The sequence below is a fragment of the Mustela lutreola genome, chromosome 10, assembly GCF_030435805.1.
Source record: "Mustela lutreola isolate mMusLut2 chromosome 10, mMusLut2.pri, whole genome shotgun sequence".
NCBI lineage: Eukaryota > Metazoa > Chordata > Mammalia > Carnivora > Mustelidae > Mustela > Mustela lutreola.
Genome location: NC_081299.1, coordinates 34,852,775 through 34,869,094, shown reverse-complemented (window position 1 = coordinate 34,869,094; position 16,320 = coordinate 34,852,775). Strand labels below are relative to the sequence as shown.

Genomic DNA, 16,320 nt, shown 5'->3' with positions numbered 1-16,320 from the left:
TACCTGGGTGGATCAGTTGGTTAAGCCTCTATCTTCTGCTCAGGTCATGATCCCAGGGTCCTGGATCGAGTCCTGCAATGGGCTCCTTATTCAGTGGAGAGCCTACTTCTCCCTCTGCCTGCTGCAACCCCTGCTTTTGTGCTCATTCTCTCTCTCTCTCTCTCATTCTTTGACAAATAAATACAGAAAATCTTTAATAATAATAATAATAATAATAATAATACATGGTTCTTCATCTAGAGGGACTCCTGGACAAGGATCCCTTGGGCTAAGCTCAGGAGACTCTTGCCTCTGAGGAGATCTGGGTGAATCAACCATAATCTTGGGGCTGAAGTAGTGAGCAGACCTAAAGTAGGCCTTTAGTCATAAACCTAGAAAAACTATGTGTGTATCTCCAGCTCCATACTCTTTCCTTACCCAAGGTTATGAGTAAGTTTAGAAAACCTACCAGCTCCTTCCAGAGAAGAACCTACCTGTCCTCAGGGTTACCGAACAGATTGATGGCTCTTTGCCAAATACTGCCCAGTCACCGGCTGAGTCCAAGTCCCTCACACAAAGGAGAGTCACTTACCACTATGTATGCTTGGGCACATTGCTTAACCACTGCAAGCCTCAAATTTCTCTGTAAAAATTAGAATAAATACCACCATCCCTGCAGGCTTGCCAAAAGGATTAAGTTACATAATGAACTTAAAATGCTTTGTGTAATGACTGAGAAATATTCGACATCAGAGTTATGTGAGTTCCCTTTTCTTCTGTAATAAACTGAAGAAAGTTCTAACCAAAGCCAGAGGAGCAACTAAAATTTGGAGGCCCTTTTGCTTCCCTGGCCAGGGGTTCTTCATTTTTTTTTTTTAAGATTTTGTTTATTGGGGTGCCTGAATGGCTCAGTCATTAAGCATCTGCCTTTGGCTCAGGTCGTGATCCCAGGGTCCTGGGATCGAGCCCCACATCTGGCTCCCTGCTCATCAGGAAGTCTGCTTCTCCCTCTCCCACTCCCCTGCTTATGTTCCCTCTCTTGCTATATGTCTCTCTCTGTCAAAAAAAAATGAATAAAACCTTGTAAAAAAAGATTTATTTATTTGAGAGAGAGTGGTGGGGAGGGACAGAAGGAGAGAGAAGAGAAAAGGGCTCCCCAGGATTATTCCCCATCCTGGAAGCAGAGGCTTAACCAACTGAGCCACCCAGGTGCCCCCAGGGCTTCTTCCTTGTATCCTAGGCCTGGGAACATCATGTGGTATAGTATGCCTGGCCAAGCAGTGGATGGTCTTTCTCATAGTCTCTTCTCCACTGAAGCATTAGGATTTTCAGGGTAGTTTCCCAAAGCCTGCAGTTTTGCTTAAAATTTAACCACACCAAGGAGCACCTGTGTGGCTCAGTCAGTTAAACATCCAATTCTTGATTTTGGCTCAGGGCATGATCTCAGGGTTGTGAAGGAGCCCAGCCTTCTGCTCAGCTCTGAGCTGAGCGTGAAGGGTGGTTAAGATTCTCTCTCCCTCTTCCCTTGCCCCCCAAAAATAATTTAACCCCACCAAGTAGAAATGATGACTGAAACCCATTAATCTTAGCCATCTCTCAGCAGCTTCTTAGAAAAACAACCAGTATTAGCACAGCAGAGTCCTTAGTACTGAGCTAAGAGTTAAAACTACATGGCAAAAAACATAGTTTTGGCACTGGGTCAGTTCTTTGTTTGAGCTGTAGAGAAGTCACCTCCCCTCAGCTTTATGCACTAACCAGAAAACGCAAAGCAGGGGCACCTGGGTGGCTATTGAGTTAAGCCTCTGCCTTTGGCTCAGGTCATGATCTCAGGGTCCTGGGACTGAGCCCCACATTGGGCTCTCTGCTCAGCAAGGAGCTTGCTCCCCCCACACACACACACACCGCCTCTCTCTGCCTACCTCTCTGCCTTCTTGTGATCTCTCTCTCTCTCTGTGTCAAATAAATAAAATCTTAAAAAAAAAAAAATAGAAAAGGCAAAGCCATTATTACAGATTGGCAACCTGGAAAGAGCTTACTTGATACCGTAGTATCATCCTTCCTCTCCAGTGTGAGCACACACAAACACATCCAGTAAAATCCTTAATCTTGGAATTTCTTTCTGGAGAGACAGAAAGCTCTATATTGGCTTGACATTTTTCCAGAATACCTCGGCCTTGCTCATGGAGGTGACTTGTGACCATAGCAGTGGTTATAGGGAACAATGAAGAACCAAATGGCAGAAAAGAGATTCACACTCACTAAGCATTTTGTCAGGTGTTCATCTCAAAGCCTTCCGCAGATCCACTGACCAAGAGCTTCAGGAGAGCCCCAGTTTCTTTTCAGTCAACCTACTTTTTCCCCATCATATCTGCAGATTCTGCATTGCTAGTTTATGGGTCTCAGAGGGAATTACACAGAAACTAAATGAGACAAGTTTCCTGAACACCTCAATCAGACTGGCTAGACAGAAGGAGAACCCAGGCTATCCATTCCTATGGAATTCTGACCTCAATCAGTCTAGCCTCTTCCTTCCAGAAATGGTTCCCACTTATATCCCAAATCCCAAAATAGCCATGTAGTAGTCTCTAATTATGGCCTCTTGAGTTCCTCTTGGCTGTTTTGATCTATGCCGACTATGTTTACCCCTTTCCTAGCTCCAGAGCCTGTGTTCTCAGGCTCTTAAACTACTGAGCAGGAGGTATCCTCCTACTCCCACTCTGGAAAAAGAAAGAAGACTTTTCAGTGAGAACCTAGTAGCCAATTGTAAGCCTGCTTTGTCCCAGGAATCTATTTCTGAGGCTTTCTATATACTTCCTTACTACTCTTCTTGGGGGAATTTTCATCAAGAAGCAGGAGCCACTCTAGCTGCTAACTGAACTGCTTTGCCTAAAGCAGAAGACAAGTTGGAAAGTTCTGGAAGGTCCCTTAATTCCCACCCACTGTGTATCCCGATTTTTTGTGTGTATATTCTGAATCTGAGCCAAAAAACAAACTAATTCTCCAGCCCACACCACAGAGGTGCTGTGGCTTTTGCCTTTTGCTGCTTTCCGACTGGCTTAACCTTCCAGAAGAATAGAGATAAAGACGACTCTGGAATGCTATAGCAGGCTAGAATTCCTTTTCTGCATTTTACTAAAAAGTCTTGGTGTTTGGGAAGAATCTTTTTTAATAGCCTCTGCACAAATAATTTCAGGCTTTGGAATGTCCTCCTCGCCATCCCCCATGCCTCCTGGGTTGCCTGAGGATTTTTCCTTAATTGGTGTTTTGTTTTGTTTTGTTTAAATGGATGCTCACACCCTTCCTACTCACCTTCCTTCTCCGCTTTAGCTGCCCACTTCTGACTCTTAAAGGTAGCGAATATTTCCCTGTTAGGGCCGAACCCTTCCCTCCACAGAGCCACTCGGCTCTCAAGAGCAGCTTGGCAATTCCAAGCAAGCTTCCTCCAGTCTTTCCTTCTCTTGATTTCTTTATATGGCGTTATGATTAAATGTATGGATTCTGGAGTCAGGCAGACCTAGATTTGAATCTGCTGCTTGGCAATTATGTGGTTTGGGGCAAATGGTTTAACTTCCCTAAATCTGTTTGTTACCTCATCTGTGGTTGTTATTTTTTACTGCATCAGAGGCAAAAATGATACTCCCAGAATCATCTAGGAAGCTCTTTTTTTCTAAATATATGAGGCCCCCATCTCAGACCTACCACAAGGATTGATGGAAGCCAAGACAATGAGGGTGTTTTTGTTTATTTTTTTGCACTGCCCAAGTGATTTTTCTGATTAAATGGCTGGATTTGTAAGTCACTCCTGTAATGTACCTAGAGTATTTATTTGCACGACATCTAGCATAGAGTAGGTAGGCAGTGGGTGCTAGTGAAGGTTTTCAAAAGGACCTGTCTTCTCACCTACCAGTCTTCAAGAGCCAGAAATGTGCTCTTTAAACACATTAAAATGCCAAGAGCAAGAGGTGCTATTCTTGAGAATGTAGGATCTAGGGTAGTCTTTCTTTTTTTTTTTTTTTTTTAAGATTTTTATTTATTGGGATGCCTGGGTGGCTTAGTTAGTTAAACAGCTGCCTTTGGCTCAGGTCATGATCCCAGGGTTCTGGAATCAAGTCCCACATCGGGCTCCTTGCTTGGTGGGGAGTCTGCTTCTCTCTCTCCCTCTGCCTGCCACTCTGCCTGCTTGTGATCTCTCTCTGTCAAATAAATAAATAAAGCCTTTTAAAAAGAGAGATCACAAGACAGAGAGGGGGAAGCAGGCTCCCCATTGGGCAAAGAGCCCGATGTGGGGCTCAATCCCCAGACCCTAAGATCATGACCTGAGCAGAAGGCAGAAGCTTAACCTACTGAGCCACTCAGGCGCCCCCCGGAGTAGTTTTTGATGTAGCCTGGAGCTAGTTTAAAAAACACTGGGTTTTGTTTCTTGTTTTTGTTTTCTAAACGAGTTTGGTTTTGATTAACCAAAAGTCTGTAGTGAGAGCTGTGGGGCACCTGTTGTTCCCATAGCTGATCTCCTAGGGAGATTCATGGGACTTAAGCCTTAAATGAAATTTGAGATATATTCCCAGGTGAGCAGCTGAGTGATGGGTCAGTGCAGCAGGGACGGGTACCTAAAGAACTGAAGTCATGGGGTCTGCAGTTTTCAAGCCTTGGCGGGAAAGATCATTAGGAGCCTGTCTGAAGTCTGGACTTCGCTAAAACCAGGTCCACCCTTGGGCTGGCTGAGCCATTCTGTCTCCCAGTGATAATTTGAGGCATGTAGCCATTAACTGGATGGAGTAGCTATTCCTAGCCTGTGGAGGAGCCAGAACCCCCAACCCATAGCAGTGAGGATGCGGATGGGAGCCACGGGCATTCTGTAACCTGGCTGTTTATTGTGTTCCAGATGCAACATCCAAGACAGCGTTATCTGCAACAATGCTGTGATAGAGAAAGGAGCGGACATCAAGAACTGCCTAATTGGAAGTGGCCAGAGGATTGAAGCCAAAGGTAAACCAAATTACAATCACAGATGCCATTTTTTTCCTAGCACGGTAGTACAGTTGGTGCTCAGTGCTGGTGACGATTAGGGGACCAGCACATGCATTCTCTGTGGGTGAGACCATGAATTGATAAAGCCGTCTTTGGAGGAGAATTGACAACATTGTCAAACCTGTTAATTTTGACTTAGCAGTTCCATTTTTAGGAATGTATCTTACAGATAAGCTCATAAATATATACAGCCTTATTATCAAAAATTTTAAAACATAACCAAAAAGATCTAATGGCCCAGATTAACAACTTTACAGTGGCTCTTGGACCTATGTGAGAAGGGCCAGTAATCCAGCAAAAGTGTTGAAACCTGCTTTTGACCTCCTAGACTCCGTGAGCACCTTGTCTCACCTGCTGTTGAAGAGAGGTAGTCTCGTAGGTTCCTGGCCTGGGGGAGGTTTAGCAGTTTCTTCGGAAACCATTCACTCCGAGCTCCTGTCTTGGAGGTGCAGTGTTAGCTCACTCTGCTCTGCCACTGGAGAAGAACTGTACAGGCATGCCTCGTTTTACTGCACTGCACAGATACTGCATTTCTTTTACAAACTGAGCGTTTGTTGCGACCCTGTGTTGAGCAAGTCTCTGCGTACCATTTTTCCAACAATATTTGCTCACTTCATGTCTCTGTGTCACATCTTGGTAATTTTTGCAAAATATTTCAGACTTTTTCATTGTTATCATATTTGTTCTGGTGATCTGTGGTCAGTGATTTTTGATGTTACTGTTGTAATGGGCAGGGGCTCCACAGACTGCATCTTCATTTATCTTTTTTTAAAGTTTTGTGGGGTTTTTTAAGATTTTATTTATTTATTTGACAGACAGAGATCACAAGTAGACAGAGAGGCAGGCAGAGAGAGAGGAGGAAGCAGGCTCCCTGCTGAGCAGAAAGCCCAATTTGGGGCTTGATCCCAGGACCCTGGGATCATGAGCTGAGCCGAAGGCAGAAACTTTAACCCACTGAGCCACCCAGGTGCCCCTTAATTTATCTTAATTGATAAACTTTGTGTGTGTTCTAGCTGCTCGACCAACCAGTCATTCCCATCTCTTTCCTATCCTCTGGTCTCCCTATTCCTTGAGAGGCAATATTGAAATTAGGCCAGTTGGGGTACCTGGGTGGCTCAGTCAGTTAAGCCTCTACCTTTGGCTCTGGTCATGATCCCAGATCCTGGGATCAAGACCACATTGGGCTCCATTCTCAGTGGGGAGTCTGCTTATTCCTCTCCCTCTGCCCCTCCCACAGCTTGTGCACTCGCTCTCTCTCTCAAATAAATAAAATCTTTTAAAATTTATTTTAAAAATGAAATTAGACCAGTTAATAACCCTGCAATGGCCTCTAAGTGTTCAAGTGAAAGGAAGAATTGCACATCTCTCACTTTTTTTTTTTTTTTTAACGCCTTACTTTAAATCAAAAGCTAGAAATGAGTAAACTTTTAAGTGAGGGAGACATGTTAAAAGCCGAGATAGGCTGAAAGCTGGGCCTTCTGCACCAAATAGACAAGTTGTGAATTGAAAGGAAAAGTTCTTGAAGGAAATTAAAAGTGCCACTGTAGTGAGCACACAGATGATAAGCAAAACAAACTTATTGCTGATATGGAGAAAGTTTTAGTGGTCAGAATAGAAGATCAAGCCTGCCACGATATTCCCTTAAACCAAAGCCTCACCAGAGCAGGCCCTCACTCTCTTCAATTCTGCAAAGGTTGAGAGAGGAGAGGAAGCTGTAGAAGAAAAGTCAGAAGCTAGCAGAGGTGGGTTCCTGAGGTTTGAGGAAAGAGGCCCATATTCGTAACATAGAAGTACAAGGTCCCCCTCTCCCTCTGCCCCTTCCCTACAGACCTACCCCCTGCCCCACTTGCTTGTGTTCTCTCTCTCTCTCTAATAAAAGAAATATATTTATTAAGGCTGTAGCTGCCATAGTTATTCCTCTGATGGAATAACTGAAAACCTTCTAGAGGGGCACCTGGGATGCTCCATCTGTTTCAGCTGGTTTCAGCTCAGGTCATAATCTCAGGATTGGGAGACTGAGCCAGTGTAGGACTCTGTGCTCAGTGGGGAGTCTGCTTGAGATCCTCTCTCTCCCCTTCCATGTACCCCTTCCCCACATGCTTATGCTCTCCGCCTCTCTAAAATATAAAAAAAAGAAAGAAAGAAAGGAAGGAAGGGCATTTGTGATCCACAGGAAGAGGTCAAAATACTATCATGAGCAGGACTTCGGAAGAAGGGGGCGCCAGCCCTCACGGGTGACTGTGACCGGCTGAGCACTTGAGTGGAGGAAGTGACCGCAGATGGGGTGGAAAGAGCAAGAGAACGAGAGTCAGAAGAGGCGCCTGAAGGAGCGGCTGAAGTGCGGCCATCTCTTGAGAAAACCTGAACAGGTGAGGAGTTACAGCTTACGGAGGAGCAAAGACAGTGGTTCCTGGAGATGGAACCTGCTCCCAGTGAAGACGCCGTGAAGATCATGGAGATGACAGTAAAGGATTTAGGACATTCTGTAAACTTAGTTGCTGAAGCAGCTTTAGGGTCGAGAGGACTAAGTTCCCATTTTGAAAGAAGTTCTGCTCTGGGTAAAATGCTATCAAACAGCATCACGTGCTACAGGGAAATCGTTTACAAAAGGAAGAGCCAATCAGTGCAGCAGACTTCCTTGTTGTCTTATTTTAAGAAACCACCACCGCCACCCCAGCCTTCAGCACCCACCAACCTGACCGGTGAGCAGCCATCAACAGCGAGGCCAGACCCTTCACCAGCGAAAAGATTAGGACTCGCTGAAAACTCAGATGATAGCCTTTTTTAGCAATAAATTATTTATATTTATTTATTTAGACATAATGCTGTTGCACAATTCATGGACTACTGTATAGTGTAAACATAACTTTTATATGCACTGGGAAACCAAAAAATTCATTTAACTTGCTTTAGTGTAATATTCACTTTATTGCAGTGGAACCAAACATACACCATCTCTGAGGTTTGCCTCTGTGTAGTGCATGAGAGACACACAAGTATCAGGGCTTCTCTGATGGGCTGAGAATCTGAATGGTTCCATACTTTGGCTGCTGAGTGTTTTTTTTTTTTTTTTTTTTTTTTTTTTAAGATTTTATTTATTTATTTATTTGACAGAGAGAGACACAGCAGAGAGGGATCACAAGCATGGGGAGTGGGAGAGGGAGAAGCAGGCTTCCTGGCGAGTGGGGAGCCCAATGCAGGCTCAGTCCCAGGACCCTGGGATCATGACCTGAGCTGAAGGCAGACGCTTAAGACTGAGCCACCCAGGCACCCCTGGCTAGGTGTTTTTATACAGAAAATAGACAAAAAGCTCAAGATCAATAAGAATGGCTATTCTTTTTGAGATTATTTCTACATCTAGAATATAGTAGAGTAAGAGAGCTGCTGAAGGAGTTAACTGGTAGAAACCACATCATTTTCCTTCTCCCCAAGCAAACAGAGAACTTCTTCAGTTTTTTTCTTTTCCTTTTTTTTTTTTTTTAAGATTTTATTTATTTATTTATCTACCTATCTTCCTATCAGTCAGTCAACCCAAGAGAGAACGAGCACAGGCAGGAGGAGCAGCAGGCTGCCCGCTGAGCAGGGAGCCCCACACGGGACTCAATCCCAGGACCCTGGGATCATGCTGAAGGCAGCGGCTCAACCCACTGAGCCACTCAAGCGTCCCTTTCCTTCCCTTTTTTTAAAAGCTACATACCTCCCTTCAGAGTTTAGAATGAAACAGACCTGGATTCACGTCTCAGCTGTGCAGCTCACTGGTTAGATTTTTCCTCCCTAGACCTTAGATTTTCGAAACTAGAAAAATTGAGACAATAATAATCATCTTGGAGAACTGTTGTGAAAATTAAATGTCATTAAATGTTGTGAGGTGCACACGCAGCTCCGGGAGCACACAAGGGCCCTAGGGTGTCCTGTCCACACAGTCCTGCTGTGCCACTCCACGCCCTGTACATGCCCTCTCTGTCTGGAATCCCTCTTTTGAAGACTCTGCCCAAGTGTTTTCTCCTCTGCAGAACCTTCCCTGACTCTTCCCATGACTCCCTACAGCCAACCTAAGCATTCCTTCTTCCTCTGCACCCTAGAACTTTGTTAGCACCTTTATTAAAATACAGTCACAGGTTACGGGGGTTACCTATGACTGTGCCTTCTCTACTGACTGAGATCCTTAAGGCCAGGGATTGACCTAGTATGCATCCCTAGCTCTCAGAACAGGTTTAGGGGCACCTGGGTGTCTCGGTAGTTAAGTGTCTGCCTTCAGCTCAAGTCATGATTCCGGGCTTATGGGATCGAGTCCCGCATTGGGCTCCCCATTCAGCAGGAAGCCTGCTTTTCCCACTCCCCCTGCTTGTGTTCCCTCTCTCTCTGTGTCTCTCTCTGTCAAATAAATAAATGAAATCTTAAAAAAAAAAAAAACTGATTTATAGTTTATAGTGGCGGGCGGGAATGAGTGAGGGAAGGAATGAGTGAATGAATTTTGGATCCATAGAACCTACTTTCTGAAATTTCAGTGCAGAAACAGGGTTCCAAGAAAGCCATATGTGAGATGGTTGCTATTACCATGAGATCTCTCCTGACTTTTTTTTTAAACTTACACTTCCACAAGAACCACATGTAATATTGGTAAATGAATTGGGGAGGTGTGGCCTTGGCCTGAAACCATCCTTCACCTTAATTTCTCTACCTGAGACAGATGCAGCCTTCCTCTGCAATTCCTTTCTTCTCACATTTTAACCACTTTCTTCCTCTATGTGAGAAATGGTCATTTCTGAGAAGCCTTTCCCAAGTGTCACTAGTTTACCAGTAAGGTAAGCATTATAACGAAGCATCATAACAAACTCTGGCTGATTTAAGCCAATAAAAAAAATCCAAGCCCACAGTTCTACGATGGCTGCAGAATCAAGCTTAAAAACTGGGTTATAGCCAAGATGTATGCGCCAAACCATTGTGCCGAGGACCCCACTGCCATCCTCACTGACCACAGGATACCCCGGCTTGCACTGCTGCTTCCGCCACCCAGCAAGCCCAAAGTGGGTTCTCTCTGGTTCCTGCTTCTTTGTATCACTAGTTCTCAGCCCAGAGTCTGGGGTGGCTGCATCTGGAGGTGAAGCCTGGTCAGACATCCATGCCTTTGTTACAAGGAAGGCTGGCATTTTTTTTAAATTTATTATTTATTTGACAGAGATCACAAGTAGGCAGAGAGAGAGGAAGGGAAGCAGGCTGGCTGCAGAGCAGAGAGCCCGATGTGGGGCTGGATCCCAGGACCCTGGGATCATGACCTGAGCTGAAGGCAGAGGCTTTAACCCACTGAGCCACCCAGGTGTCCTAAGGCTGGCATTTTTTTTTTTTTTAAGATTTTTATTTATTTGACAGACCACAAGCAGGCAGAGAGGCAGGCAGAGAGAGAGAAGGCGCCCAAGGCTGGCATTTTTAATGAGTGGCAGACACATTCCACCCAGTGCCTCACCAGAGAACTTTCAAGCAGGAGCGTTGGTCAACAGCAGCGTTGCAGCCTTTGGTGTTTTCTTCGGTGATGGTGCCCGCATGCAAGGGCCGGCACACCAACTGAAACTCCCAGCACTGGCCACGTAGACAGCACTCCCCCTCCTGGAATGCCATTGGCTTCCAGTTGTTTGTAGCTTTGAAAATTCATTTCTTTTTAGAGAGCAAGAGAGTATGCGCACAAGCACACACATACACACACACACACACACACACACACACACACGAGAGGTGGGAGGGACAGTGGGAGAGGGACAAGCCGACTCACCATCCTGAGATTACAACCTAAGCAGAAACCAAGAGTCAGATGCTTAACCAACTGTGCCACCCAGGTGCCCCTATTGTTTATAACTTTAAAATGTTCTCGGGGGCACCTGGGTGGCTCAGTGGGTTAAAGCCCCTGCCTTCAGCTCAGGTCATGATCTCAGAGTCCTGGGCTGGAGCCCTGCATCAGGCTCTCTGCTCAGCGGGGAGCCTGCTTCCTCCACTCTCTCTGTCTGCCTCTCTGCCTACTTGTGATCTCTATCTGTCAAATAAATAAATAAATAAAATCTTTTTAAAAAAAAACAATAAAATAAAATGTTCTCAAATATACTATCTTATTGGATTCTCATAAAAACCCTCTGAGGTAGATAGGGATCCATTACTGACCCATCTGGTGAAGTCGAAACTGAGACTTTAAAAAGTTGAAATTTGGGGGCACCTGGATGGCTCAGTGGGTTAAAGCCTCTGCTTTTGGCTCAGGTCATGATCTCAGAGTCCTGGGATCGAGCCCCACATCGGGCTTTCTGCTCAGCAGGGAGTCTGCTTCCTCCTCTCTCTGCCTACTTGTGATCTCCGTATGTCAAATAAATAAATAAAATCTTAAAAAAAAAAGTTGAAATTTACCCAAGGTACATAGCTAGGAAATAACAAAACTGAGTCTTCAGCCCGAATTACTGCAAGACAGCCTCCTGAAAGTCCAGAGGAAGAAACCACTCCTGGCTTGGCCAGCAGAATTTGATCAGTGATAGACCTTTTCTCCATTTAGTCCATCTTCCCCAGACCAGTTGGGAAAATATATTTGGCCTCTATATCCCAGCTCTCGCTGATCTTCAGGAACCCCAGGTCTTGGTTGTCTCTCTCCTACTGAATATCCAGCTTACCCAGGCCTACCCTTGGGTTACAGAGAAACTTTTTTCTTGGGCACCCGGAGCCTGTTGGTAATTTCTTTAAAATGGGATTCAGGGGTACCTGAGTGGCGCAGTTGGTTGAGCATCTTCCTTCAGCTCAGATCATGAGCCTAGCAGGGTGCTGGGATTGAGTGCCGCACAGTGGGCAGCCTGCTTCTCCCCCTTCTACTCCCCCTGCTTTTGCTGCTCTCTCTCTCTCTCCATCAAATAGATAGATAAACAAACAAACAAATAAAATGGGGTTCAGTTAGAGTGCCTAGCTTAGTCTATAAAACATACAACTCTTGATCTTGGGGTTGTGAGTTCAAGACCCATGCTGGGTCTAGAGCTTACTTTAAAAAAATTAAAAAATAGGGGTGGCTCAGTGGGTTAAAGCCTCTGCTTTCAGCTCAGGTCATGATCCCAGGGTCCTGGGATCGAGCCCAGCACCGGGCTCTCTGCTCCACGGGGAGCCTGCTTCCCCTTCTCTCTCTCTGCCTGCCTCTCTGCCTACTTGTGCTCTCTGTCTGTCAAATAAATAAATAAAATCTTCTTAAAAAATTAAAAAAAAATTTTAAATTTTTAAAGGCTAAAAAATTTAAAATTTTTTAAAGGTTAAAAAATTTAAAATTTTTTAAAATTAAAAAATAAAACTCTTAATTTTTAAAAAGTTTTTTTTTTTTTTTTAAAGAGGATTCAGAACACCCAGCCTTTTCTCTAACCCCATGGAAGGCCTTGGAAAGGGTCCCCAGAGTTTCAAAAGCAGCTGCTCAGCTGGTCTGTGAAGCTGCTTTCTTATCCTGTCCCCTCCCTGTCACCTCATGGCAGTCCTTCTTTGTTTTCTTTTTTTTTTTTTTTAAGATTTTATTTATTTATTTGACAGACAGAGATCACAAGTAGGCAGAGAGGCAGGCAGAGAGAGAGAGGAGGAAGCAGGCTGAGCAGAGAGCCCGATGCAGGGCTCCATCCCAGGACCCCGAGATTGTGACCTGAGCTGAATGCAGAGGCTTAACCTACTGAGCCACCCAGGCACCCCCCCTTTATTCTCTACTTTTTGGGTTTGTGACCCCAAACAGTGTTTCTTCCACCTCCTTCCTACCTCTTTGTCTCTGTACATTCTCTCCTGCTCAGCAGCAAGTAGAAGCATCCTCCAGTGCTTTCTCCTTTTAGTCCCTCCTGGAGCCAGGAGCTGCTTCCTTTTGTGGTTTTTAAGAGTTTAGACTCCACAGGCATATTTGAATGCATGAACTTTTGCCACTGCCCTAGAGGATCCCTCCTTTCTTGTGTGCTGGGACCCGGAACCTCACAGCTTCTGCTGCTTCTCCTCCCCATTTCCAATAAAGTCATGGTGCTCCTTCCTTTTACTTTGCGAGGACCCTTTCCATTCTGTGTGCAGAATGCATACACGACAATGGAATGCCAGATATTGGGGCTTTGAGTCATGGCATCTCCCATCAGGGAGCACAAGACTGGGCTAGCCAAACCCCTAAGATGTCATAGGCTTTAGCATTTCATAGACTTCTGGCTCTAACACCATGTGTCCCTATTTTAGAAGGAGACCCTTTAATGGTCCTCCTAAAAGAGAGGTTGCCAGGGAAGTATCATCTGGACTGTAAACTGGAAAATCCCAACACTTCCTGTTCCCACTGTCACCTGTCTTTGCAGCTGAGCATTATGCAAAAGCAAATTCCCAGCCATTAGTGCAGCCCTTCAGAGCTGTACCATGGATGAGCCACGCAAGCACCAACACCTCATATCCTCCGCAGCGAACAGCTCAGTAGATGGCCGAGTCCCCAGTCAGTCTTCCTCACCTGGAGAGATTTCAGGAAAAAATATTCATCCTCAGAAGAGGTGCCGTTCCCTCTCCAGATTTCAGTCATTTGCATATCAGAGAGTCACTCTGTCCATATGAGTCTTATACCCCCAAAATGTGATTCTTACAAGCCAGTGTAGCCCTCTATGCCCTCTTCTAACACCAGCAGCAGTATGAGCCATTTTCTAACAGAACTCTCTAGGTCTTCTCACCCGCACCCCAGCATACTCAGTTAATGAGATTATCTCTGGCAAAAATCCTGGTGGTCAAGTTTGACCTCCCGCTCAAGCCAGTGGAAGAGCCACAGCTGGCAATGTAAAAACCTGGAGACTCCGGTTGGAGACTTCATGTGAGTCTCTTCTCATGGTCAGTGAGATGACTTGGATCTCTTCCCTGTGACCCCAGTGATCAATCCTGTGCCCCTGAAAGTAGACGGGACGGGCATGAAGGTCAAGTCCTGGCTGGCAGGAATCCTTCCTAGCTTCCCAGCAGGGCATGCTTTTCATACGCAGCTTGTCCTTCCCTTCCTCCCACTGGTTTCTCCTCAACTTACCAGCCTCTGTTTGTACTCTCAGGGAAGGGATCCTTAGGATCTGTTTCCAGCCCAGAACTTTTTGAGTGTTCATTGGAACCTGCTTCCAACCCTGGCCAAGCAAAATGAGTACTGCTTGTTGCTACCCTCGAGGTTTCCTCCACCGTACAGAATCCCCGGGGAAAATAGATCCATCCCCCAAACACCAGATCTAGTCTGTCTTCCCTGAATCAAAAGAGCAAGTCTTCTCCCACCCCCAGTCCCAGAGCAGACCAGAGGGTAGGTGGGGGCGGGGGGGGGGGTGGGAATGGGTAGGGCTGGCCAAAGAAGGTTTAAGTGTTTCTTTGGAACCTGGCAGAAAGAAAGCCTTGTCTGCCCCACCCAGACTCATTTGCCCTTCTGGTCTGGAGCACTGAGGGCCACAGAGAATGTTAATAAGAACTAAGACTGTCTGCAGTACAGTCCAGTATCTCTGGAAACGAGGGAGAGACTGGTGAAGGAAGAATAAATGTTGGGCTCTAGAAAGGAGATGAGGAGGCTGACTCATGGCTGTAGAGAGACAAAGGGTAACAAGGAGCTTTGGGACAAACCCTGAGAGTCTAGCCAAAGTAGTATTTCCTTTACTCTTTCCCGGTCATTCTTATCTCAAGGGTGGATCCTAATTGACAGTCACACTCCAGGACCATCCCCAGCCCTAGGGAATGTAGCAGCCTGAGCAGTATCTGGGCCTCCTTCCCATTCCTTTCACTGAAGAAAACAGATGGTTATGAAGCAGAAAAACGAGCAGTTCCGAGGGCGGGACTCCAGGCCAGCCCCGTTCTATAACTTAACGTTTAATACTTATAAAAGCCCGGTGCTGGGCACTTTCTGTCCATTCATCTCATAGAATCCCCACTTGACGAGGGAACTAAAGCCTAAAGACAGGAAAGAATCTGCTCAGAGTCCAATTACAACTCTTTTTGGACACCTGGGTGGCTCTGTTGGTTAAGTGTGTGCCTCTGGCTCAGGTCACAATCTCAGGGTCCTGGGGCGGAGTCCCGCATCTCCCTCTGCCTGGCACTCCCCCTCCCCTGCTTATACTCTCACTCTGTCAAATAAATAAAATCTTTAAAAAAAAAAAAAAAATGGGCGGCCTGGGTGGCTCAGTGGGTTAAAGCCTCTGCCTTCGGCTCAGGTCATGATCTCAGGGTCCTGGGATCGAGCCCCACATCGGGCTCTGCTTGGCAGGGAGCCTACTTCCTCCTCTCTCTGCCTGCCTCTCTGCCTACTTGTGATCTCTGTCAAATAAATAAATAAAGTCTTAACAAAATAAAAAATAAAAAAAACAAAACACAACTCAAGTCCTTTTGACTCAGAAGGTCTTTCCTTTCCGGCATTGTCATCTTTTCTTCCTAGCTCTCCTATCCTTTTCTTCTCTGCGTTTGCCGCTGTGCAGCATGATGCTGTAATAGCAGACTTTATGAAAAGCCGAGACCTAGCTTTCTCTTCCTATGAGGAAAGTTAGAGAAGTGGGCCTGAGGATGCTCTTCTCTAAGCACCCTTGCCCTAAAGCTCCAAAAGTGTCAATTATACTCCCGACGGAGGTTGGGCCTTCTCTTCTGTATATGCTTCGTTTCCTACCTCTGTCATGTACCTGTACTGTCACGTAACCCCCAAACACACACACATTCAACAAACTATTACTTCCTCCTATATTCTAGGCTAAAGGTGTAAAGATGAGTAAGATTTGCCTCTTCCTATCCATTTGCCCCCAGTACAGAAACAGGCAAGTAAAGAAATAATTACAGAAAAGTTTCTCAGGTGTGATGGCAGGAGATGGTCAGGGTTAATTAAGGACATAAAAGAGAAATCGGTCAGTTCTGGCCCAAGGAAGGAATTAACGCTAAATCTTGAACTTTGGGGCTATTTATCATATACACAAAGGGAAGACCCTCTCAAGCAAAGGGGAACCGTGTAAGCAAGTACTTGAAGGCAAAAACAATGTGTTGGAAACTGCAGATCATTTGCAAAATCTTGAATATGGGGTACAAGGGAGATATAGCAAGAAACAAAGTGGAAAAGTTGGGTAGAACAGAAGACATGTCTGAATTCTTTTTTTTTTTTTAAGAACTGTTGTTTTGTTTTGTTTTTAAATTTTATTTATTTATTCGATAGGCAGAGATCACAAGTAGGCAGAGAGGCAGGCAGAGAGAGAGGTGGAAGAAGGCCCCCTGCTGAGCAGAGAGCCCAATGCAGGGCGCGCTCTCTCGAGGTCATGACCTGAGCCTAAGGCAGAGGCTTTAACCCACTGAGCCACCCAGGCACCCAAGACATGTCTG

The 16,320-nt window shown here is 45.5% G+C and overlaps 1 protein-coding gene across 3 annotated transcripts in view; it reads left to right on the top strand.

Annotated features, from left to right (window-relative positions):
* The window catches only part of EIF2B3 (eukaryotic translation initiation factor 2B subunit gamma), a 126,213-nt gene that overhangs the window by 107,641 nt on the left and 2,252 nt on the right, over positions 1-16,320 (top strand). For all 3 annotated transcript variants that reach the window (XM_059135381.1, XM_059135380.1, XM_059135382.1), the window contains one exon: positions 4,862-4,965. In XM_059135381.1, the coding sequence (XP_058991364.1) occupies positions 4,862-4,965 (104 nt within the window). The remainder of the gene's footprint in view (positions 1-4,861; positions 4,966-16,320) is intronic.